Genomic DNA, 25,548 nt, shown 5'->3' with positions numbered 1-25,548 from the left:
ACTGGAGAGTATCAAAAGAACTAATTAATGCCACGTATGATCACGAGTACGTAAATCCTGATCCTACTCAGCCTTTCATTTGTCGTCTCTTCTGCATGCATGCGCCCTTAATTGGAAGATGCATGTTTTGGTCCTTGTGGATCAATTAGTCACGAGTCGTTCTACCGTTCCAGTAGCAGCTGGTGTAAAAGTCCCTGTTCCATGCCATCAATTACTCCCTAGTATCCTAAATTGTTGTCGAAATATTACATGTATCTAGACATTTAAAAAAAGATACTTCCTCCCAAATTCCTACTTCTTCGGTTGCCCACACCAAGTGAACCAAACAAATAATCAGAACTGCTCAAGAAACGGTTGGCTCTCTCTTTTCCTCTTCTCCACCCAACGTTGCCCGTCTCCGTCGAGCTCAATTCGGAGGGCTGTCCTGCTCGCGACGATGCTGCCCACTCCGGTGAGCTCCCCTCACCGCCGCCGCTGCCCCCTCTCCTGGTCGTAGCCCCCTTCTCTGGCCGTCGCCGCCCTCTCCCCTGGCCGCAGTCTCTACTCCCTCGCCACCGCGCGTGCCCCGGCCCGCATCACGTCATCTTAGACATTTTGCTGACATGGCATCCTATTAATGATGAAATTTTTTCTTATGCTAGCGACCGTGTCTTCACATAAACCAACACAAAGTCATTAATTCTCTATCACAAAGCTATTAAATAACTGCTAACCATCTGATCCTAAATTCTTGTCTCAAATTTGCCCAAATATGGATGAATTTACTCTTAAAATACGTCTAGATACATGTAATATTTCGACAACAATTTAGGATCGGAGGGAGTACTCTAGGTACCATCTTAAGAGAGATATGATTTTTTAGCATTTATTATGAGTTAAGAGACAACACCTAAGAATTATTATGAGTTAAGAGACAACACCTAAAAGACGATGCAGTGCGAATGGCCTAAGAACGATCGTATGCATACGAGCATGTGTGTATAATCAGATGTACAAAAGAGGAGTGCTGTACCCAATGCCTGGTGTTACGTTGCATTAATTTATCATGCTCCTGGATTTTGACCGCATGTACACGAGACGACACAACGTTAATCGATCGATCGAGTAGTCGCATGCAGGCCAAGTCAATCTACGATGTACTATACTTACAAGCAAAGGAACGTGGAGTAGGCCATTCAGATTAATGTGTAAAAAATGAAATGTATCAAAATGTTAGTACCAAAATGGCCAACGGTCAAGTATTTTTTTTGTATAATCAGCCGTACACAGAGAGGAGAATTGATTATAACAGGGAAGCTAAATCAGGAACATGCGCCGGGTTTTGAATGCGCTGTATGGAAGGACGAAAGGGGGCGCCTCGATTCCATCCATGTGCATAATGGAGTAGTGCCATTGGCTACACCTTAGCGTGCCACATAGAGCCAAACCGTTCCTCTTCCCTTGGCTACTCATCTCCCTATATAGTGTAGTACGGAGAGTACTTATACGAGGAAAAGTTTATTTATTTGGACTCCAACAACAGCTCTCCCCTCCCGTCCGTCCGTGACTGCTACTAGTAGGAGTCTGAATCTCTCCTTTCTCCTCCCCTGCTCGCCGCAGTCCGTCTTTTCTCCTCTTCTCCTCTCACTCGGCCTTTTTTCCGGCAACATGACTGCAGGCCCGTTGCTTCTCCTCCGCCCCTCTCCTCGTCGCAGTGCTCTGCCTCCACATCCACCACCGGCCTCTCTTATTAACAGCACCCCTTGGAGTATCCCCATTGTTTGAAAGCACAACATACACAAAGAGCACTTGCTTCGGACTTTGGGAGAAGAAGGGGATTCCATTGGAGAAGGAGGCCGAGATTCAAGGTTAGTTACGAGAGCTCTCTTCTCAACATCCTTGTTATTTTGTTTGGATTTTATATTCGTTTTCCTCTCCCTTGTATTGATTTCCTCTTCTTTTTGATCTTTTAGATGGGAGAATTTGCTCAGGGCCTAGGTGTTCTATTGGATCTTGTAAGATTTGAAGTAGGCCTATTTTTCTTGGCCAACGGCATTGCCGTCATGACAAACCCAGCTATCACCTATTCCATTTATCAAAACAACAACAGCACCACCTCCCAATCTCATGGAACAGACCCTTTGTCTTTTGGAAACACAACCAACTGCGATAAACCCGGCAAGCCCAAGCACTACACCCATATAGCCAACCTCGAATTTTACTTAGCCGTGTGCACGCTTGGCTTGATGGCGTTAATCCAATTAATCAAGCAAGCAGTTGATGCGGTCGAAGAGAGGGAAAAATTACAAATCGCAGCTGACATCCAATCCGCCACCCGAATCGCCAATATAGCCCATGAAGAATCCATTGCAGCCAAACAAGCACTTGAAGCCGCTGAAAAAGCCGCTGCCGATGCCAGGGCTGACAGCGACCAGCGGCACACAGCATACCAGAAGGCGTTGAAGGAGGCGCGGGTGTTGGTCGCTGACGCGGCCGCCGTAGCTGCTCTGGAACAAGATGCGGTGGCTGCTGTGCGGAGGCTTCGGGACAAAGAAGCTTTCGCTATCAGCCTCAAGAAATTCCGCGACGGCGCCCAGGACCTGTACGCAGATGCTCTTGCGAAATCCATGGCCGCTGGAGTCCCAAAAGGTATGGCCAGATTAGCGAATCCCCAAAGGAAAGTTCTCCGCTTCTTCGTTCTTCTCGCCAATGTTCTTTCCGGTTGGTGTTCCGTACTTGGCATTTGGACATTCACCGATGTCATCGATTATAAGTTAGGATGCAGGGAGGCATTCAAATCTCCTTCTATGATAGTTTCGCTTGTCATTCTCGCCATTATATTGGTCCTTCTACACGTGCGGTTGATTTTCATAGCCGCAAAGAGGAACTGATGTGAGGGAGCCAAGTGTAACTGAACTCTGTATCCTAGTAGTAGTATTTGTTTTCCCTGAGCCCGCAAGCCGTGGGATGGCACGGCTTAAGTTTCTATTCTATTTTACTATGTTGTAACTGTGTTAGTGTTGTAACTGTAGTGTCTTGTTGTAACTGTGTCTTGTGAGATTAATGAAGTCTTTGTTATCGGGCTCCTGTAACTGTGTCTTGTTGTGATTGTGTACCGTACTCTCTCCGTTATATTAGTATTTGTAAAATTATTTCAATGCAACTGAAGACTGATGGAAAAAGGGCATTAATTCGCATCCCCGGGCTTGCTGTTTTTTGCCCTTGATTAACTATGATTAGTCGCAAGGGAACACACGCTTTGTAGTACTCCTACGTACAGCACAATGCAAATATACGTACGCTACAGTGTACACGGGCCCATGCTCTAATCCCTTGTTTTGTCTGTTTGTTTCTTGCACCGTACTATCTCCTAGCTCTAGCTTAGCTTCTTTTCTTCTGGCAGGACCGCTCCCTAGTTTGCTTTATGCTGATGTGTGTGATCCTGATTCACTTTGCTTTGCTGCAGTCTTGTCTTGTCTTGTCCTCCTCGTTTGCAGAATGCCACTAGCAATAGCTAGGCAAAAGTACAAAGACTGCTGAGGGGAGTAGTGTAGCTGAGCATGCATGTATGAAACCACGGTGAAAATGTATTGCCTTCATTCGATCATCTTTGCCCCTAAAACTTGCGCTGCCAGTATAGTATTACAAGAGTATAAAGTAGTTTCAATTAATCATGGAGTATATGGTAGGGATGGCAAGTTTCAAAAATGGATTTTTACAAGGTTTTGGTACTTGACTTTGTCGCCGACGGCCTGTTCCTGCAGGTCCTTGATGTCTGAACTCTGAAGCAAGACATTTTCCTCTGATTGCTCTTCTCGTTGATTACACCTATAACCAAAAGTTAGCAGGCTGCAGGCCTTCTTCTCGTATGAGATCCATCCATCACGATAATAGTGCGTCGTATTTGGCGCTGATTTGAGTACCAAACACATTTTTTAGAAGTGAAGTGAAGTTTAAGTGGAGCAGAGCCCTCCCAACCAGGCCACTACAATAATAGTGCGTCGTTAGCATGTTTCTCATCAGTTTTCATGGCAATAGATGGGCTAAGTTAAGTACATCTCTTTTCATTTCATAATTAATAGGAAAATGTAGAATCCGAACAACCATATTTGGCGCCCAACAAAGGAGTGAGGTTTGAATCTGACTCAAGAGAGCTGCTTTTTTTAATGGCATTGTTGCTCTTTGGGTCGGGCAAAATGATTTTCCTAAGCCGCCGATACCATGACTTGAAATTGGATGTTGCCGTGTGCCGCTGCTGCTCCTTTTCCACCATGCCTTGTTCCTCGACATCGAGGAATGTGAGAGTGCGCTTGATGGGGATGCAAGTGAGAGTGCACTTGATAGGGATGCAATCGTCACGGACACACGGGGCTGTCTCGAGGTCACTCCTCTTAACCGCGAGAAACGCGTGGCGCCAGCTGTCTTCATCTAGCGTGTGCTCATCGCGGAACATTGTGTGCTCCCAAGTATTGTTCAAGATCTCGATGGAAACAGTCGTGCCTAAGGCCGAGCTTTTGATGTCGGTGGAGACAAGGACACAAATGTAGGTTGGCACGCCCTTGATGAAGCGCAAGGGGCACACCTCGACGCGCCAAAGATGTCGACGAAAGTAGAAGGTCTTGACGAGAATGGGTGGAGAGCCGCTGGTCAACAACACAAGTTTGGAGTAGCAAGGGATGGGGAAGAGCCACTTGTCGGACTCCGTCGGGGACGAGGGACTGTAAGAGCGCAGGGTCATTCTCTTGTCTAGGATCACAGGCTTGGACTCCATGCTTATTTTGCTTCGATCAGATAGGCCTGACGTAAGCTGGTTCCATGACTTGAAGCTGCTCGTTTTTGCCGGTTGTTGTTGCTCCTTCTCCATCCGGCCTTGTTTCTTGGTGTCACGGAATGTGAGAGTGCACCTGACGGGGATGTTGTCGTTGTGGACACACGAGGCCACCTCAAGCTCACTCATCTTAACGAAGAGAACCTCAAGCCAGGTGTCGTCGTCTAGCGTGCGCTCAATGTGGAAGACAACGTGCTCCCAGGTATCGTTCAAGATCTCGATGGAAATAGTGGTGCCCGAGGCCAAGTGTTCGATATCGGTGAAGACGTTGATGCTGAGGGTGGTTGGTTCGTCATTGACAAAAATACAGGACTTAACCTCGACGCACCAAAGATGTTGATGAAAGTAGAGGGTCTTGACGAGAATGTGCCGCGAGTTGCTGGGCATCAACCCCAGTTTGGAGTAGCCTGGGATTGCAAAGAGCCATCTGCTGGATTCCATCGGGGGCGCCAACGGACTGTAATACTTGAACTTGCTTGTTTCTGGCTTGCATCGTTTCTCGATGTCCAAGAATGTGAGAGTGCACACGACATGGATGTTGTCGTCATGGACACACGAGGCCGCCTCAAGGTCACTCCTGGCAACCAATAGAAACCCTTCCTTTAGCGTGTGGTCACTATGGAAGACAGTGTGCTCGCGGGTATTGTTCAAGATCTCGATGAAAATAGTGGTGCCCGAGTCGGGTTTTTTTTTGTCGGTACCGACGGAGACAAAGAGGTATGTTGGACCGTGCTTAACAAAACTAAACGAGGACACCCTGACGAGCCAAAGATGTCGACGGAAGTAAAAGGTTTCGAGGAGAGCGAAACCAGAATCAGCAGCCAGTTTGGAGTAGCCGGGGACGACGAGGAGCCACTCGCCTGATTCCGGCGCCGAGACACTCCCTGTGGCCATCGTGTGGGTCGATAATATGTCTGCGTGCGTACGTGGCTGATGGAGAAAGTAATCTCGGCGATCAATCAAATGTAAAGGTGTGTGCCTGAATAATCTGGTTTGCCTCTTTGATCGACCTTTATAATGGGGAGAGAGAGACGGACACGGTATACGATCAATCAAATAGCTTGTTTATTTGTGTTGGCGACGCGCTTGCTTATTCCGTGTCCGTGGCCAACACAAATAAACAAGTTATGGGCTCGGCACGCACGTGAATCGTCCGATCTGATGGAGCGTTCTCTCTTCTCCCACGACCAGGCGCCACTCCTCCCTCCCCCCTCCTCTCTCTCCCACGAGTTCTCCAGCGCAGGACGCCGCCGCCGTGGAATCCGCCGGATCAGGACACCTTTCTCCCTCCCTCCTCCCGCCTGAGGTGCGTCTCGAGCACAGGAAGACGCCTTCTGGGCTGGCCTGCCGTGGAATCCGCCGGATCGGGACCCGCGGTTCCTCTTGCCCGCGGCGTTGGGGAGCTACTGCCTGCGCTGCTCCATCTTTTTTATTAGGGCGGGGATCACATGGAAAGCGAGATGGACTCGATTTGGGACAGTATTTGTTTGTGTTGGAGACTGACACGGAATACGCTGCAGAGTCTGCGCCCATGGTGCTCCGGCCGGCCGATCTTCTCCGGCGGGCGAGGTACAGGAGCACCACGGTGGAGACGCACTACCGTACCGTGCAGCTTAGAGCCTGGAGCTTGAGGAGCAGGGCGGCATGAGCTACTGCCCGGCGTGCCCGGAGCCGCATCTGATGCCGACGATGGACGCCAGCGACGGCGACGGCAACGGCGTGTGCTTCCCCTACGACGTGCTCCTCGAAATCCCAAAGCGTCTGCCGCGCGTGGCGGCAGCCCATCGCCGTCCACCTCCGGCTCCAAGACCTCTTCTTCCCCAAGCACGGCTTCCCGGGCATCTTCCTCTCCAAGGTCGGCTGCCGCTCCAGCTCCGCCTTCTTCGCGCCGCCCTCCTCCATCAGGAAGCAGCAGCCTCATCCCTTCCGGCGGCCGGTGTTCCGGCACGACTGGGCCAGGGTAGAGCACTGCAGCAACGCCTCCTCCTGCTCGACGTGAAGGACCGATGGGCGGGCTGCTACCACGTCTGCAACCCGGCCACGGCGCGCTGCGCTCCCCTGCCGCGCCCGCCGCTGCCGTCCATGTACGACGTCGAGGCCGCCTACATTGCCATTGCCTTTGACCCGGCCGTCTCGCTGCACTAGCACGTCTTCCTCCTCCACACCCAACAAGAAGCAACCTGGAGGAGCTTGGACCCGGCCGTCTCGCTTGCCCACATTGTTTGGACAAGACCAAGAGCCAGAGTCGGATGAGTTGCAACAGAGATCACCATCATCATCCACCACGTACGTTGCTGCCGACAACAATGGCGGCGGTGAATTCCATGGTGTTCTCGTCGCGCATGGGAGAAGCGGGAGTTCAGCCCCGGCCGTCGTGCGCCCCGGCGATGCGAGTTTGGTACGTCGACGGCTGGTTCCCTTACCGGCCTTGCTACGTGGATGTGCTACCAGCTGGGAAATTGTCCAGCTCATCATCTTATTAGAACGACAGATGGTTCGGTTATATAATATACTCCACTGTTTTACATGAATGATGATATGTGTGCTGGTTATGCTATTGCTTTTAGCCGGTAGGATTAAATGATCATAATTCGTGTTTCAGACTTTTCATCTTCTTATTAGATATCGGAGATGCAACCTTTTTTGCTTAGAACAAACGCAGATTTCATGGTAAACGTACAGTGGCAGGGAACATAAATCAACAGACATTTCCTGACCGATCACTAACCAATTGAAGGCAGCATTGCTTCAACACACTCTAGACTTTGCTTATTCACAGTGACAGACACAAAGAACTGAACTGACGACGACGGCTGATGGCTGATGACTTTCTTCAGCATCTGCCATGGCAGCATGAGTGCTATGTACAGGCAGGCAGGCAGACATACATAATTCTGCATACTGACTGAGCTAACCTAAGGATCTGGGTTACCCATGATGGCCTCATCACCGGAGTCATTGTAGCCTTCGGCATCACTCAGCTCCTCGTCACTCGGCTCCTCCTCCTCCTCATCCACACCTGCATCTTCAGGTTTTGCGTATCTCTGGCAATACTCTGAAGAACAGACCGTTGGAATTTGCTGTTAAGAATTACTTAACCCACCACATGATTACGTAGAACTAGAATAGAAAGGTGCTTGCTGGTGCAAATCAAAATCAAACCTCTGACTTTCTGATCATAGGCACTCTGGTCGCGCATCATGAGCGCAGCAGCATCGCCGTTCAGGGGGTCCGAGGGGTTAGGATACAGAAGTAGCTGAGGGAGAAACACCTCAAAGATGTTCACAAGGTCTGCAGCACAACAACAGCAATTGCGGTGCATTGCTTAGTGAAAACTCACAAGTCGACAGGGTTGCGGTAAAATGAGCAATAACTAGTTTTGATTACCAAACATAGGGCTCCAGGTCTGGTTGATAACATCTAAGCAGACAGAACCGGACCTGAACAAATCGAGGAACGAACGATGATAAAACCAGACCGTGTCCGTAGAGAATAATTCCATCAATGTAAAAAATAACCTAGCTTACATCTCATCGACATTTGGGTGATATATCTTGTTGGTGAACCCAATGGAAGGGGATTTGTAAGGGTAAGCTTCTGTCAGTTCAACCCTCACCTTCCATACACCACCCTGGTAAATACCTGCACAAAGCACCCTGGTAATTAATTAAGTACTTAATGGATTCAGCATATGCCTGTCAGCAGCTTATTTGTAGTCCTGGATGTAAGAGCACAAGGTCTAGAAACAAGCTTGAAGAAGCAAGTTTGTTCATTCTGTGTTATCTGTACATATAGTGTTCTCTATCTTGCATATAATGAATGTATGCTAATGCACCATCATTTCCTTCCCCACTAGTAAGAAATTAAGTAGAATTGGGATGACAAGAAAAAGGAGAAAAAAAAGTCAATCCAAGACTAGTGACGAAGTTTGACAGCTGAACAGACAAGCACTAGCCCAGTATTGTAAGCTTACAAGAATTAGTGAAAGCCTGACTCATAAACACCAAAGGACATGCTTTTTTTGGGTGGTCGAAATTGTCTGTCAGCAACCTTGTTGCTGTTGGTTGGCCATGACAGAGGCCATTGTGATGTGGATGAAGCACCTACCTATTTATGGAGATTAAAATATAAGGCTATCCTCAATTCCTCATCTAGTCAGGTTCATCTGGACGTGGAATGTATATTTGCTAATAGCCACAAATGTATGTATCTTCCTAAAGTAATTGTTGAAGATCTTGTAGAATCTTGTTGACAAACAAGGCCAAAAAAATCATTTTCTTCACACAATGACATAAATAAGCTAGAAAAATCTGTAGAAACCATGAGACGGTAATTTCTGAGTGATGTTTTCTACATGTGGAGTTTTTTCCTTGGAAAGAAAGCAAGACAAAGAAAAGCTAGATGCAGAACACGTTTTGGTTCAGAATTCTTTCCGTTTCCCCTTTGGACCTCCTATCGGTCAAGAGTCCAAAAAAAGAGAGGCTACTCTCTGAAACATTTTTCTTCTGAAAACAAGGGCTAATGATCTGCACCTAATTAAAAGAAGGAAACCAGTAGATTTGGGAATATAGGATTGGACGACATACTGTCGTTAGGCCCATGGAAATGGACGTAGAACTCCTGCATCCCATCATTTACCATCTCCACCTTGTAATCACTCATCATCCTGATAAAATAAATAGACCAAAAGGATCGATTCTGAACTTAGCAAAACTGAGAAAAGCAAAGAAAGTCGATCAGAAGCAACTGCAATCTGCAGAGAAACAAGGAGTAGAGCAGAATAGAGAAGAGATGTACTCACAGCTTCATGAGATCCATTTCCCTCCTCTTGCTTGGGGAAGACATGACTGTTGCCTTCTTCTTCCTCCTCTTCCTCTCTCTCTCTCTTTCTCTCCTGGGGCTTCTTTCCAAGAAGAAGCTAGGACAGGTGGTGGCTTGGTATGGTATGGTAGCACAACACAGGACTAGCAGAGAAGAAAGAAGAGGAGTGGTGGGAGGGGCAATCTTAAGATATTCTAAAAGTGTACGTCCTCCCAAAACCAGGACTCTCCCCGTCCAACAAAACATGTCTCAAGTTTGTCAAAACATATCTCATGTCTAGTCTAGATACATCCAAATTTTGACAAACTTGAAACATTTTTTGTTGTACAGAGGGATTACTTGCTACTGATTATGCACCTGATATTTTTTTTTCTTGAGAAAAAAAATCATGCAACTTGTTGCTGAAACCCATAGATGGATGTCCATGGATGAATTATGTCATGACAAGGACTGTATCTTTTTATATTTGAGCAGCTGCCGGTTGATACATGGAAATGGAGATGTGTGGATTGGATGGATGGATAAATGGGTAGCTCTAGCTATTTTGTTGGGTACTGTGTGCTACTAGTATTTTTTGAATCATTCAGAGATTCCATGCTTTTGAGACGTGACCACTTCATCTTCTTTATCTCTTGTTGCAGTCAATGAACGAGATTCCGTACGTCCTAATCTTTCTTTTCCCCACAGAGAAGAGCAGAACAGGCAACAATTATTTTTGTTTTGGATTTGGATGAGTTGCCTTGCTGCTATCATGGATGGAACCACACTTCTCTCCTAACTCTCTATAAGAGTGCTAGTTAACGCTAACTACACCCTCTTTTACTAATTTTATTACAATTCCGTATAAGTATTACTAATGCTATATTTTTCTTATGAATTACGTTTTGTTTCTGATTTTATTCTATGACTTTATAGCAGCACACTAAGGAGTAGTATGAGAGAAGGAACCAGTTTGCTTGGTTGACCACAAGTTAGTGAAGATCTCATCAACCTCTCGCTTGTCAAAGACCACAGGCCAATAATAATTTCTACTCTCTCCGTCTCATATTAAGTGACTTTCTATTACATGTAGCTAGACGTTTTTTAAGCATAGATACATCAATATTTAGACAAATTTGAGTCACTTGATATGAAACGGAGGGAGTAATACGAAGCCTCGCAGAAACAAAGAAGCTGGCATCTCTTGTCATGACAAAATAGGACATGATCATTTTCATCCACAAACAAGTAGTACAATGGGGTGGATCCTCCAACAAATGCACGCACATTTCACATGATTCTGGTGCTGCTCTGTACAATCAAATGTGATACGAAGATCATATGGATATGGATGACCCCATTGGGGGCTCTTCAATCCCCAAAATTTGGTAATTCTCATCGATACTAATACATATATCTATACCTTTGCTACAAAGAATGGATTTGTAAACTTCTGAAGGATAATCTACTACATGTATGATATATCTACCTTTGACTAGAAAGAATGAATGCAAATGACCGATCTCCTGTCATGCCGTGGGCTCTTCCAAACCCAGCCAGCAGCCATAAAAAAAAGCTATCAGACCTTACACCAACCAGCCTATGACTATGAACATGGAATAATTTACAAGGCCCAGCTGGGGGACTGAAAAAGGAACTAAGACCTATATGACTGACAATTTACAACATACCTATCCTCCGGAGGCTACCATATTTTTGCTCTCGCACGGAATTCAACTCTTCAAGAACTGGAATGCCGCGTTGTCGAGGAGTTCTTGAGGTGGAACCACGTTCTGGAATTCCTTGGTGTCCATAGAACTGGCTATCTCGTCAAGTGATAAGGGCATGCTACAGCAGAGCACATAGGGGGTTCAGAACCAAGATCCTTAAACAGTGTTGCAGCAAAACTTCTGCTTCCCAAAAGAAAACATCAGTAGATATTTGTTGTACCTTATTTCTTCATCTAGTAAATAGGTATTGTCCGATTTGCCCTGGCCAGATCCCTCGTCGATCAATGTTTTCATCTCATTAAAGACCTACAATCAAGGAATGTGTCAATTCTTCTTCGCACAGGATGTTGCAAATTATATATCGCCCATTTCAAGTTCATTCCCAGCAGGATAGGTGCCCAATTAACCCTGTGGAATTACATGAGCCCATAGATTTGGTGCTTACCTCTTCAGATACACTTTCAGTATTATATTTGTCATCCCAATACTGTGTGCATATCCTGTAAAGTTGCTGGACACTCAATATCTGCATAATGGCAAAGAGAATTAGATGTTTCACCACTTTTCTGGAAGACCGAATGCAGCCTCTCTGTGTGAGTGTTTGGGGTGTGGTTTCTTACTGGGCAGAGATCGTTGGCTATTTCATCATATGATACCCTGAATTTTTTGAAAATGACCTGCAGCACGCCGGAAAAGATAATAGTATTACAAACAAAAACCCAAGTATGATGGTGAGACCTAGTATGTCCACAATTTCATCCAGGTCTCCATTTTGCCTATGAAGGCTACCGTAGTAAACAGCAAAGCAGCACGGCCTTTGATTGCAAACTAATCCAGAACTCAAGTTTTCCTTACTGCGTAATTCAAAATCGATTGAAATGTTCTATGACTTTGATATCTAACGATTATATTGAGTCTTATTAATCTAATGACAAGAACACATAAAAATACAAGTACATGCCGAAGTTTGTAGTTATATACCAGGAAACCAACAGCCTGGCTTATGTGCTTCAGTTCATCCCATGCAGATCCTGCATACTGTTAGTATTTCTCGGTTAGGTATAGAAGGTTAAGTGAAGAAAGTAGTACTGGCATTACACTCTAATTACAATGAAATGCCTTCGTCAAGAAAACAGTACAACTATGCCTGTTTTTTGGGCTATACAACACAATCATCTGTCATGTTGATAACAGAGGCTCTGGTGTAATTTTTGCCATAACATAGAGTTATACCATAAAAATAAAAATAAAAAGAACTTCTTTTGAGAATCTAAGTTAAAATACTATGATGTTGGTTGGAAGCATTTAACCATATTACAAAGTACACGTCTCTCGAAAGAATAGCAAAATCCAACATGTGTTTACCTCTGGCTTGGATTGTGAGCACCATGCCTCCAGTTCTTCCAGCCCTTGTTTCACATATTCTCCATTGCTGAAAGAACAGCACTCTCGCCGTACGAGGAGACTAGAACAGTGTCAGGAGGAGGGGGGCGATTACAAACTGGGGAAGTCGATGGCAGGCTAAGTCTAGACACAAAGAAACCAATGGCAGGCTAAAATATAGAAGCAATAAAAATACCTATTGAAGAGTTGAGCATTGATAAATGCGAAAATCTGTGTAAAGATCTTCCGGGAAAAAATTGTTGGGACCTGAAATTTCAGCGTAGCAACCAGAGGTCAGAACACCATGCAACCAAATGTAATGCAATGGAGGTTTGAAGGTATTAACTTACACAATTTTCTTGCAAGATTTTCAAGAGATCATTCAGATGGCTGACTATCGCTTGCCAATAGCTACTTTGATCTGTTATCAAACCAGCCTTTGCAGTTCTTGGTGCCTTGAGTATCAATATGGATACAAAACTAGTATTAGACTAGCGACAACAAACTAATGCCAAAACTGAGGACACCTACATAATTAACATGAAAGTTTTAATATAAATGATAGCCTAATCAGCAGCCAAGAGAAATTCCTCATAGCAGAAAGGTACTCATGATTGAAAAACATTCTAATTGTTCTCGTTTTGTGTGTTAAGGTTTCAAGTGCTTATGCCAACTGAAAGGAACTATCATGAATTTGGCATGCGTAAGTTAAAATCTACTTAGTATTCCCGTGTTGTGATTTGCAACTGTAGCTTGAGCATCAAGTTGTTGAGATGTCTCATACTTATTCTAAAACTCATATTAATCCAGCAAGAATCTTCTAAAGTATGAAATAATATTTAACCTGAGGACTCGTGATAGATGGGGTAACCTGAATAACAAGTGAGAGTACTGAAGATACTTCTCTCTTCACATTGTCACGGATCATTCCATATAAGCCTTCCACAAAAGCTGTAAGCTGTTGCTTAAAAAGAAATGCAGGATACTTCCCCTCAACTTGGCGCACAAGATCCATATCAACAGTAATGCTTGAAGCACGAAATACCTGCAGACCATGTAATACCAAGGGACAAAGCAATGAGTCAAGATAACTTCATCCAGCCTAGACCAGAATTTTGAAAAATTACAACTGCTAGCATTTCAAACAACCCTTGTAATTTTTCAAAAAATTGACAGACATTCTGCAAGTTTAACAGGGTAAGATATAAACCTATAGTTTAAGATTTTAGCTTCTGCCTTTATTGATTCTTGTACAATTCATATCAATCTCTTCATCTCTTGTTTAAAACTGCTCCCTCCAGCAACAAAAAATTGCCATCATGGGAAACATGTCGCCAAATACATTTCATCTTTCACCGATGATAACTTTTAAGAATTGTAGTTTGCCAAAAAATTATGAGTAGATTTATCTCATCTCATCATGAAAATATTCATAGAATGTTATAAATGTATAACGTTTACAAAGAAAGTTACGATCTAATGGTCAAAGATGCCTCGTGGGGATTACTGGATCTAGGATTATATCGTTGGGATGCCACACTTGACACACACGATTTAAATGTCACATACAAACATCACAAGTTTAACACATAGGTTCGGAATTTCTCTAAATTATGATACAAATAGTTTTTGGACGTAGATATTAGAGCAGGTGGATTAAATGTAAATACTATATGTTAAAAAGTTGGATCCACCAATGGCGGAGACCGCGAAAGTATTTTTTTAATAATTCTTGACTAGACGTAGTAACAGACAACCATGTCTTTCAGATAACCTCTAAATATAAATTAAGTCATAAGCAGTGTATTTGAATCTAAGTAACCGGTCATTTCAAGAAGAAATGTTCAAATCAGTCTCGTTTCTTTTTTATGTTCACCAATCGCAATTCCTAAATTGCACCCTGATAGAAAATTTTTCCTGTTTCACCGTCTTGGAAAAAAAATCTGTTTCCAGACATGATGAACAGATCTGCATGATCCAAAAGCTTGGTGCTTCTAATCCTTAACTTCTTAATACCTATTCCAAAACAATTTCTTAATACCGATGGTAGCAGCTGGTTATGTTTGATATTTTAAGATCCAAGCTCAAACAATTGGAGCCTAGGATGGGTACATTGACAATTAATGGTATATGTTCATACTTCAATGCCAAATGTATCATCAAATAGTATATATAACATTACCATCCTTCCAAGGAATGACGTCTGAGTCGTTGTTCTTTTCAGTGGTGTTGTTATAGTTGAGCCAGCAGGTTTCAGACTCTTTTGTAGTATAATCAATAAGGATGATGAATTTGACAACCAGTATGCAAGCTCGGCGTTGCTGTCTTGTTTCTGTGATACAGATTTGTAAAAATTGAAAAGGAAAAACAGAAATTGAGTATATTGAATAAACAGGAAATCAACACTGGAGTCATTTAAGGCTTGAACACTAGCAAGAAATACCTGCATTGCTGAACCAAAAATTTGAATGAGCCGGTCAAAAACATTTGTTTTTTCTGCCTCAAAAGTTCTCCAATGAAGAAGGCATTTGTATATGGTTATTGCAGCAACCGGTTTTCCATCACTAAATCCAATATTTTCAACGACACAGTTTATCAGTGCTTCAACACTCTCCTGTAAGAAAAAGGTAGAACATAGTTTAGTCTGTGTCCTTATAACTTTAGTAGATGCTTCTAAACATTGAATATCAGCCCAAGTAAATACTTGTTGTCTCTCAATAATAGATCTCCTTCCGAATTCCATAGGTGTGGCAGTCTGGAGAGGAGGTTCTATTAGGTTCAATCATGAAAACATAATCTAATGAGTTATGAATAGGCAGTATAAAATGCTCCAGACCTGTTCGTCTCCAGGTAGGCTGCCATTAGCCAAATTCTGCACAGTTGCAAACTCACATAAGAATATGGATAGGCCAAGCCCCACCCTATTACTAAAACAAAACTCAACAATGAAAAAAACAAAAGGTATGCATGCAGCAAATAGCTGTGTGAGTGTGTGCATGTAGAGAGAGAGAGAGAGAGAGATTACAGATTTCCGATGCATGTTAAGCAAAGGCATATCAGGTCTTGCTTTCATAGCCTGTTGTCGAAGAACACTGTTGTCTGCTTCTGCAGTAGTCAACTTTTCTCGAAGGCTGGTCATGGAAATAATTACAGTCATTAAATGTAAGATAACTTGGCTAACAGAGGATAGAAGCATTAATCAAAATCAACGAATTTATATTAGAACAACATGAAGGATGAACCTTTGTACTGTGTTTTTTAGCTCATTTATCTGTGACTCCGCATCCGTAGCTTTCTTAAGCCACTGTTCCCTGACTTTCTCTGTTTCTTCAAACCTCTGTTCTGTTTCCTTAATTTTGGTCTCAAGGGAGGACACCAGTGTCTGCATGTCAAAAGAGTATAAGATCACTACTCTGATGATGCTATGAAGCAATAACTGGATAACAGGTGTATTCATGCTATGCACACCCTTCTCTGGATTGGCCATTTAATAGCCAACTACATCAGCTTGAAGGTTGCTAAAAGTTGAAACCAAGGAGTTCTTTCATTTCAAATATAGAAGCTACTACCTCTATCCCTAAATGTAAGATGTTCTAGCTTTGTGATCTACTGATGTCTACAATATCAAATAAGATACTACGAAGTTATATATCATGACAGACTTAATAAAACTATCTTAAGTTATAAATGTTGGTAGATTTTTTTATAAAATTGGACAAACTTTAAGAAGTTTGACTCAGGACAAAACCAGAACATCTTATACCCCCTCCGTCCCATATCAAGTGTCATAACTTTGTCTAGATACGCATGTACCTACACAGTTAATATGGGACGAGGGAGTATTTAGGAACGGAGGGAGTACTAGATTAATTTAAATCTAAGATGTTCGCATGACATATTATTGTTTGAACATCGTGAAAAAAAGAGTGATATTCATCCCCATTTATGATTCACGCATACATCCAGAAAAGGATGCGGTGAGGTGCACTGATTCATTAGTACCTATATAAAGCTACAAAAGTTTCCATGATAGAACTTGTCATCGCATTTTTTTAGTATTTGTTAATTTGTATGTTAATACCTTGAGCCTCTCATTTTCAGCAGTAAGCTCAGTCACTTGAGTTGCATCAACACGGATCTCTGGCACTAAAGCAGCTTTCTCTGATGCTGCCTTGGCAGCTTCCTGTTCCCTTTTTAACGACTCTTTTGTGTCCTTGAATTGCAGTTGCAATTCCTGCAATTGTAACTGGAGCTTCTTATTTTCTTGCGTCTTGGCTTCTTCCATATCGGACTGCAAGTAAGATTATGTTACTCCTCTAAAAAGGGTCCAGTGTGGAATTTACTGCAAGTAAGATTATAAAAGACCGTGGGCATGTTTAGTGTGTTACTTTACCCTGATACGTTTCTCCAGTTGTAACCTCCAAGTAAGCTCCTCAACTTCTTTCTCTAGTTTACTCTTGGCAGCCTGTAGAGCACCAGTTTCCTTTGCAGCCTGGAATAATGAAGAAGTGCCGGGCACCAAGGAAATCAAAATTACTGTAGGTTGGATTTAGGGATTATACAGTGATATGTAAGCATTTTCTCGAGAAGGAGTCAACATTACTGTAGCTTGATCTCAAGGCAGGAAGGAATAAAGAAGGGAGGGCTCTTACCATTTTGAGCTGTCGAAGTTCTCTTCTGGCCACTTTTCCTCTCCAAGCACACTGCGTTGTGATTGTGGCCTTCATCAGCCTCACGTACCGTGAGCGCGCTAAATGACAGCGGCATTGACTCTACAAGAGATGAGATCGTATTACATTCGATATTTATACAATCACACTATTTTCTGATATTACCACCTCATTTCACTATGTTGAAAACCTATTTGTGACAATAGAGAAGATACCAAACTTTACTGTCAGATGATCGGAAAATGACAGATTGAACATATATTTTTCAGAAGCATCTGATATACGAAGAGAATAATGTTTGCCCCGTAAGTATGTAACACACTTATCCCCTGGTAAGTTTATTGTCTGTACATTCTGACAAACGAGAAGTTTGGGATTTGTTACTTCTCACAACAATTCTTTCCAAATATTTTGTGGGTGGCTCAAACTATCTACTTTGATTGAATTAAACATGAAGTCCTGGAAATACCTGAATAATCACTGCGGCTTTTGTTTGTCGGAAAAAACGGAGTTTGTTGCGAGCAGCCATACCACGTAGACCAGATTGGATAGTAGTTGACGCAGAACATATATCTCTATATTTTTTTCTTTCATGACGCATACGGTAGAAGGTCTGAATTTTCAAAGAAGACGCCTCTCTTCGAAGATTTTCATAACAGCTTCTAGCAATTGTTCCTTCGGTAATTAAAGTACACAGGTCACTCTCTCTGCTAAAAGCATGTTTCATGTGCGGAAAAGAGTAAACGAACTGAAGTTTTCACCAAATTGCAAAAAAGAAAAATACCCCTGCATACTGCCTGGAGTTGTGTAGCACATATTCGCATCCGGATGTATTTCTTACGAGACAGAAACGACCGAACTTTGGTTTGTATTTTTTTAGCAGAGAGTCCCAAAACCTCAGTCCTTAGAGCATCTAACTCAGCCATTTGACCAGCACGTAGAAACACTTTTGTTTTCCCTATCTGTAAATTCGAAATAAGAAAGTGAGGTATCAGTATTTGACAAGAATAATGAAATAACATATCAGTATTTGACATTATGACTTGTCAAACTTGGATTCCCCTTCTGGGATATCTGTTTCCAGAACAATTTTGTTTGGGGTACGTCACGAAATCCTAAAAAACTCCAACATTAAATCCAGTGAAAATAAATTATAACAGTGTAGATTAAACTGAAGTTTTATGACAGAACTCTGTTCAACAATGCCTATTCATAGTAATAGTATTATTATTTTTTAAAGAAAACTGTAAGGGAGACCCCTACAGTGTAAATAGGAACCTAAATTCGCATCCTCAAGGACTTGAACCCAGGTGGTGGAATTGTACATCCATTCCCCCCAACCAAATGCTAGGCTCGCTTATTCATTGTATCAATCGCGGGTAGGCTATGTTGTGACACTAGTTCCATTAAGATACGAAAATTGAGAACTCGTTCAAGAAACGGAATAAATGAGCAACATCAAAGCATTGCTGTTTCTTCTAATAATTACCTGATAGCCTACAAGATTAGTTTTCTCAAGAAGCATCTTCGTAGCAGTAATTTCATCATGACTGCCAAAGGAACACATAAGTATTTGCGACATATTGAACAGACACAATGAAATACCCAAATAAATCGCAAGTGTACCTCCGACTCAGAGCTTTGGGTTGCAGAATACCAAATCGATTAACGAACTCATAAAATGTTCGCCTTGTGGGGTATCCTAGACAGCTTATCCTTATCGCCTCCAAAACTCCCTGGACACAAAGATAAATGACATCTCACAACTGAAATAACAAGTTCTTGTATGATTATGAACTGTAGGGAAGATGTAGAAGCAATAACCAAATATAGATTATTTGTATTTCTTTTCTGACCTACACACCAGCGTATAACGTTCACAACAACAGAATTAAACTATTACTAGTTTACTACAGAACATATTATGCGTTTAGACTTTGCCAAGTATTTATGAAACTAATAAAAACATACATTCTTGTGCATTTAAACCAGTAAAACTTGAACAAAAGGAACATGATTGGTTAAGGAATAGCATAGAAAGTTTGGTCTGCATGTTTAATAAATAGTACAAAATAAAGAGAAATTGCACAAGTCTCACCCCACAACGAAGCTGCTGGAGAACATTACTGTTCTCAAATATTGCTGGCTTGAGAACATTATTGGGTTTTATGCAGCGGATGTAGTGTGGTTCGGTTGCACTCAGCGTTTCTAACAGAGATTGTAGTTGTTGCTGCAATATCATGCCAAAATAAATGTGTAAATGCATACAAAAATATGAAGGAAATAGAGCAAATCTTTTACCTTGAAACTTGAGCCTATTGAAGAAAACTTGGTGGCCTTTGATGATTCTTCAGAAGGTGGAAAAAGACTTGAAACAAATGGACATTTTGACGCGTGTAATAAGATTTGATGTTCATTTACAGCATAATCTATGTTTTTATCTAAGAAAAGATCTGTTTGATAAGTGACCTGCAGCAAACAGAGATATACATTTAGTGTGCACATCTTAACTACGTAAATTGCCAGTTCAAATGAAAACCCAACTCACTAGCAAGAGCAATAATCTAGGGAGTTCAGTGATTAGATAGATGGATAATGTGTTAGTTAGGAGCAAAGGAGCAAACTATCGTTGACCTGCTGTATGTGAGAATGTAAAGGTGAAGATGGGCACACTGAACATGATTTTAGAATGGTAACATCTTATGTGGTAAGTAGACCATATGTATTATGTATCACAATTACATGTGAATCACACATAATTTCCAGTGTGGGCAGATGGCCCATTACCACTTGAAAAGAATAAAACCAGAAGACATAAACTATCTATTTACACTTACATAAAAATATGTTACCTACATTTCCAGCATAATGGTGAACAGTGAAATCAGATCTTGAAAATTTGGGTTTGCTGAAGTGCGGGTTGTCCTTAAACTTCTGATATAGCTTCTCAGCAAATGTTTCATGGGTTGAATTCCGCAACATGCTGAAGAATAATAGAATCGAATTGTTAATATATCTTTTGGGATTCTCATTGGAAAAAGGGACATGTTTACAATTATTTATATATACCATGTCTCATCCAACAGGGCAATTATTCCCCCTGGTTTCTGTACCAAATAAATAAGAAACAAGAAATAAGATTGTGTAACATGACCAAACCATAGAATTAACGGGTTATTCAATATATCATGGCTAAACAATGTATAAAACTAATACGAATGCACAAAAAAAATCAACCAGACAGTAGATATGCAGGGATATCATGCACGGTAATATTATTCTGATTATTCTTTAGTATTCAAGACAAAAGAGGGAAAGGAACAGAGGACAGACTGCTAATCTATAATGTGAAATATGGCAAGTGCAAACATGACGGCTGACAATTATTGGCATCCCAGTAATCTGGTATACATATACTTACTAGCTAGTGACTAATACTGGTACATCTAAAGTGTCTAATTGACCCTGAACGGGGCAATCCGAATTTCCTTACCTTTTCAATCAGATCAAGAATTTCTTGGTTGTCTACAAACTGGATGTAACTCCAGTCAATTTCTTCTTTTGTATATTCTTCTTGTTCCATCTTAAAAACATGCTGTTCACGGTACATGTGTAGGTTAGGAATGGACGATGTTAAAATGGTTGAATGACCTAAAAAACAAGATGTGAACTTGTAGACAAAGGAGATTCCATGCATAACCTGATTAAAATGTTGCTGGAGCTTCTCATTAGTTAGATTGATGCAAAATTGCTCAAAGCTGCAAACAATCAAAATGTTAGGTTGTAATCGTTACCTTCTTTCAGACCTGACACATAACCCTCATCTACTGCCTGTTAAGAGCATTAATAATCAAGGAATTCAATGAACAAGTTAGCAAGCACACCCTAGCCGTTACCAGACGATGCTACCGTGTAATGTGTGTGGGGTGTGTCAGTTCCTCCCCGAGGGTTGCACGTAAACTAATTTTCTATCAAAGCCTAGAGACATGATCTTTCCGTGTTTTCTCAAAAAAGGAAGGTTGGTGATGCTTCTTTTCAGTACTGAACTACTGACGAAAAAGTTACAAGTATTATAACCCATAAAAAAAAGAAAAGTTCAATATCCATTTCCAGTTTGGCCCAGGAAGGCCTGGTGGTATTGGATTAGTCCCACACGGCTACGTGTATAGAGTAGGGCAGCATATTTGTGCTTTGGATATCATCATTTGTTGGTGTGGCTTGAAGATATCTAGATTGTTAATCATTTGATGTTTATAAGATATACTCTGATTGATTTGCGTATGACCCGTACTTGAGGCATGCAGGATAAGCAGAGCATATCCCAAAAGCTTGGCAGAGCCTATCCTATCCTCTCCAGCTCATGTGCTTAAGTGTGTCGTGCATGAATGGTGAAGTCCATCCACCCGGACTTCATATGTGACTTCTATAAGTACACGAACGTAAATAGTAGATTAAATGCAAAAGCATACCAGTTAAGCACCTGTTTGTCTTGAAACTTTCAAAACCATATATGTCCAGCACACCAATCAAAATCTTTGATTCTGGATCTTGACCGATTGAAGTATTGATTGTAGTTACAAGCCTGTAACAGTGGAAAACACAATATTCATAACTAATTTTGTCTGCACCGGATATAGTAGAATATACACAAGCACAAAAATAAGACTTTCCAGAATGATGATTTCCAAGCTTACCAATCAAACAAACGTGAGTAAACAATCCTAGACAATGCATCTCTGCTAAGAGCTGCAGCTTTTGGATCTAAATTTCTTGTGATGCTCTCTCCACGTGTTGCCATAACACGCTTGCACAAGGATTCCTCAAGACCCTTCTGATCGCACCTGCAGAATGGTGCCGGTGCATATTCATATAGAGGATGCAAACGAGGGACTCTGGGTAGATTCTCAAAAGAAAATAGTAAAGAGATAAATACATGAAAAGCTCAGCTGCTGTCTTAAGATGGAACTGAGATTTCTCGTCTTTCGGTACAGAAGAATCTGCTTCGCTTCCTTCTGCAAATTCTACGTTCCCCAGATGAAGAATAGCAGCAACAACTTTGAATATCGCATCCTGCAAGACATGTCAAATTGCATGTAAAAAAACTGCTCCTCTGCTGCTGACGTACTAAATTGATTGCTGGGAAAACCTTGGTCGTACCTGTTTATCAGAAGTAATACCCACAATACCCATAGCTCTTCTGGTTTCTACATATTCTGCAGAGTCATCCATCCCATTAAGCTCAATGCAATTAGACTGGTTCAGATAGTGAAATGATCTGGCCTCTCCCAATTTATATTTCTCGCGCTCCTGATAGTCATATTCACATATCAAAGATACAGATAAATAGATTACCCATGATGTCAAGTAAAACACTGAAATTTACGAAGGGTTACCAAATGTGAAGCCTCATAACACGCATCAGAGGATGCAGTAAATAATAAAAGTGATAATTATGTTTAGATAATTTGCAGTTGCTGCTCATCATCAACAACTTAAAGTATTAGCTCCATCTATCTCTTTCCTGTACAACAACTAATTTGAAAATCTAGTATCTCAGATAGACAAATTTACTTCTGATGAATGTATGAGAAACTATATCTTTGTTAGTTGATTATGTTTAAGCCTATTATATGGATTCCAGAAGCAAAGTTGTCCAGGGAATACCTACAGCATATATTTCAGCTGGCAGCAGTTAGCCGCTTTACGTGTGAATGCCATGAGTTTTTTTTTTTTTTTTTGCAAATTTCTTCAGTTTTTACAATGAGGAATAGGATACAGTTGAGAATTTTTTTTATTGGGTATCATAGACTTTTAGTGTACATCAGCTGTTAAAAATCAAACTTAACCAAAACATAGTGGTTCACGAAAAATGTCATTCCAACCAAATTTCAGACCATACTGAACTGGCTCTTACTTCTGGTGGTGCAGCACACAGCATGTAAAAGCAGTGATAGTTCCTTTCTGGGTCGGATATCTGACAAACACGTGACCTTTCCAGAAGATAGGTCCTAATTGCGGCTCCTGAAATCTTCCCATTCTGATCAAACTGAATCTCAACAAATTTGCCGAAACGACTGTAGAATCAAGAAAGTTAATGTGTAAAGCGAAATTGCTACGAAGATACAAGGTTGTGTAAGTAAATTAATAGCCACCAGAGAAAAGGAGGATGCATCACATTTAGACTCATTCATTACCTTGAATTATTATTTCTGACTGTTTTTGCATTGCCAAATGCCTCAAGAACAGGGTTGGACTGTGTCAAGTAAGTAATATGTTAGAAAACCATGTCGATGACATATTTCATAGTCTGGTAATATGTATATCCCATCAAAGTGAAGTGCCCGAAGTGCTAACAAATCCAAAATGTTTTCATTCCAATCCAAGGGCAGCATCTTTGTATGGTGCTTAATCAGGTTGCTAATAGTCCTGGTCCACCACCAAAAGAACGATACAAAGTGCTAGTGAAAAACGAACCTCTAGGATTTGCTGTTGCACTGATCTTCCTTCAGCTTGAGCTTTGCCACCCATAAAAGCAAGGTACTGCATAAGACTTTTAGTGCTTTCTGTCTTGCCAGCTCCACTCTCTCCACTAACTAATATTGCTTGGCTGATACGATCATTGATCATAAGTCTGGGCAGAAGAAACATAGGGCGCTTCGTTATGACTAAATATGTAGAATGTTCAAATAGAAGATGATGTGAGAGAAACACACCTATACGCACGGTCAGTGATTGCAAATGGATGGGGACTCAGCTCGCCAAATTCTGCGCCTTTGTAAATCCCCATCATGTGGTTGTTATAGAGGTGAGGAAGTCTTTGAAATGGATTTACAGCTATTAAAATATTCCCAGTATAAGTCTGGAAGAACAATTTAATCCATTAGAGAAGCTGCAAGAAGATGAATAGTATCACCAAAGAAGAGCACGCTGTTAACTAGCACTTGTTGGACAAGATATATAGTTGGTGAAAGAGTTATAAAGTGAGCGTGCAGTTTTGGGCAAGAGAAAAAAAGGTGTGCTTGATGCAAGGCGTTCATGATCAAATGTGATCAGTAGCTTGTGGAAGAGTTTGAAATGGGTCCAACAAACTACAATGGTCTAGTGTGTGTATTTGTGTGATTGTTTGGTAAGAGACTCAACTTACGTATATTTCATTGAGGGCATATCTGGACTTGAGGTTCTGGAGAACTCCCGGTTCGTGTAAATAGGCCAGCCTGGTCATATCCTCGACGCCACCACGCGGGGATTCCGTGTCCTTGGGGTAGGCGCTGGAGACATTAACAGTGGCCTTCTTTCCAGAGGTGCAGTTGACGACTAGCTCTTCCCCATTGATCTCTTCCACCAGGCCATCCATCCAGGCCTCATCTGGGTCCTCGATCCAGACATGAGAGCCGACGACAAAGCGGCTTTTGGACGCCTGCGACAACAAGATGAAATTTGTGAAGGCCCGACATGTATGCATGATTTTTCTGATGGATGATGCAGGCAAAATATCTGTTCCCTTGTTCAGTTACGAAGATGAAAAAGAGTTTCCCATAAATTTTCAATTCAGAAAAAAAGGACATCGATTCTTGCCAAAAAATATTTGAAAAGAAACAGACACCGATGTACATTGATTTCCCTCAAAACACGGTAGACAGACAATGAAGGCATGCATCTGAATGGAGCATGAAATCAATTGATGTCGTGGGGAGTGAGACTGCAATCGATTCGCGCGGTGGGAACGAAAGAAGCATGTCGATCGCGTGCGTATGGGCATTGCAGCAAACATGTGGGAGGGAGGGCAAGAAGCGAGAAGAGAATCGATGACATTACCATTGCTGGGCGCGGCGCGAGGGGATGGATGCGGTGACGATCAGTTGGAGGAGACCGGCGGCATCAACTCCGTCCCGCGGCAGGGCAGATGCACCACCACCGCAGGCGGCGATCTTGATTGAATCCGGCCGAGCGAGCGAGCTAGGCCGCGAGCATTGCCGTCGACGAACAGACAGCGGTCGTCGACGCGGTGGTGGAGAGATTTGGTCGGGGCAGCTTTGATCGGGCGATTGTGGAGTTTACTTTTTTTAGCAGCGAATCTGGAGAGGGAGAAGTGGTGGTGCTCATGGAATGGAGACCCACAAGACGCCCCCAAGCACACCTCCACACCACCAATGGCGGT

The 25,548-nt window shown here is 42.2% G+C and overlaps 3 protein-coding genes across 3 annotated transcripts; 1 reads left to right on the top strand and 2 right to left on the bottom strand.

Annotated features, from left to right (window-relative positions):
• The first annotated feature begins 1,468 nt into the window (after positions 1-1,468).
• On the top strand, positions 1,469-3,066 carry LOC104581826. Its single transcript, XM_014896479.2, has 3 exons — positions 1,469-1,555; positions 1,658-1,847; positions 1,953-3,066. The coding sequence occupies exon 3, from the start codon at positions 1,953-1,955 to the stop codon at positions 2,868-2,870; it is 918 nt and encodes a 305-aa protein (XP_014751965.1). The 5' UTR covers positions 1,469-1,555; positions 1,658-1,847; the 3' UTR covers positions 2,871-3,066.
• Positions 3,067-7,430: 4,364 nt separating this feature from the next.
• LOC100821138 (ubiquitin-conjugating enzyme E2-23 kDa) lies at positions 7,431-9,796 on the bottom strand. The gene is made up of 6 exons (XM_003557642.4): positions 9,609-9,796; positions 9,394-9,473; positions 8,335-8,449; positions 8,195-8,247; positions 7,970-8,098; positions 7,431-7,862 (listed from the first exon to the last, which is right to left on the bottom strand). The coding sequence occupies exons 1-6, from the start codon at positions 9,650-9,652 to the stop codon at positions 7,723-7,725; spliced, it is 561 nt and encodes a 186-aa protein (XP_003557690.1). The 5' UTR covers positions 9,653-9,796; the 3' UTR covers positions 7,431-7,722.
• Positions 9,797-10,814: 1,018 nt separating this feature from the next.
• On the bottom strand, positions 10,815-25,348 carry LOC100839752 (myosin-6). The gene is made up of 38 exons (XM_010230512.3): positions 25,206-25,348; positions 24,535-24,807; positions 24,104-24,249; positions 23,865-24,021; positions 23,585-23,643; positions 23,305-23,464; positions 22,548-22,697; positions 22,324-22,460; positions 22,085-22,231; positions 21,871-21,972; positions 21,091-21,148; positions 20,884-20,985; positions 20,460-20,497; positions 20,247-20,373; positions 19,692-19,859; positions 19,489-19,620; positions 19,017-19,126; positions 18,880-18,940; positions 18,175-18,352; positions 17,860-18,065; positions 17,373-17,492; positions 17,114-17,212; positions 16,802-17,011; positions 15,963-16,102; positions 15,746-15,851; positions 15,557-15,592; positions 15,425-15,475; positions 15,164-15,334; positions 14,903-15,052; positions 13,592-13,765; positions 13,071-13,175; positions 12,917-12,987; positions 12,703-12,802; positions 12,319-12,375; positions 11,958-12,014; positions 11,783-11,863; positions 11,558-11,643; positions 10,815-11,455 (listed from the first exon to the last, which is right to left on the bottom strand). Exons 1-38 carry the CDS (start codon positions 25,206-25,208, stop codon positions 11,341-11,343), a joined length of 4,443 nt encoding a protein of 1,480 aa, XP_010228814.1. The 5' UTR covers positions 25,209-25,348; the 3' UTR covers positions 10,815-11,340.
• Positions 25,349-25,548: the final 200 nt, after the last annotated feature.

The sequence above is a fragment of the Brachypodium distachyon genome, chromosome 1, assembly GCF_000005505.3.
Source record: "Brachypodium distachyon strain Bd21 chromosome 1, Brachypodium_distachyon_v3.0, whole genome shotgun sequence".
NCBI lineage: Eukaryota > Viridiplantae > Streptophyta > Magnoliopsida > Poales > Poaceae > Brachypodium > Brachypodium distachyon.
The sequence above is the reverse complement of the archived record's forward strand: the minus strand, read 5'-3'. Positions and strand labels throughout refer to the sequence as shown.

What these genes read in the sequence shown, in the direction of transcription:
- LOC100821138 (XM_003557642.4), bottom strand. Translation starts at nt 9,652, where the DNA reads ATGTCTTCCCCAAGCAAGAGGAGGGAAATGGATCTCATGAAGCT. An exon ending in GAAATGGATCTCATGAAGCT is followed by an intron (nt 9,474 to 9,608) that starts GTGAGTACATCT and finishes TTATTTTATCAG; the next exon opens with GATGATGAGTGATTACAAGG. An exon ending in CTATGATCAGAAAGTCAGAG is followed by an intron (nt 7,863 to 7,969) that starts GTTTGATTTTGA and finishes TCTGTTCTTCAG; the next exon opens with AGTATTGCCAGAGATACGCA.
- LOC104581826 (XM_014896479.2), top strand. Translation starts at nt 1,953, where the DNA reads ATGGGAGAATTTGCTCAGGGCCTAGGTGTTCTATTGGATCTTGTAAGA.
- LOC100839752 (XM_010230512.3), bottom strand. An exon ending in CTGAAAATGAGAGGCTCAAG is followed by an intron (nt 16,103 to 16,801) that starts GTATTAACATAC and finishes TTTGACATGCAG; the next exon opens with ACACTGGTGTCCTCCCTTGA. An exon ending in TTACTAGATGAAGAAATAAG is followed by an intron (nt 11,456 to 11,557) that starts GTACAACAAATA and finishes GCTCTGCTGTAG; the next exon opens with CATGCCCTTATCACTTGACG.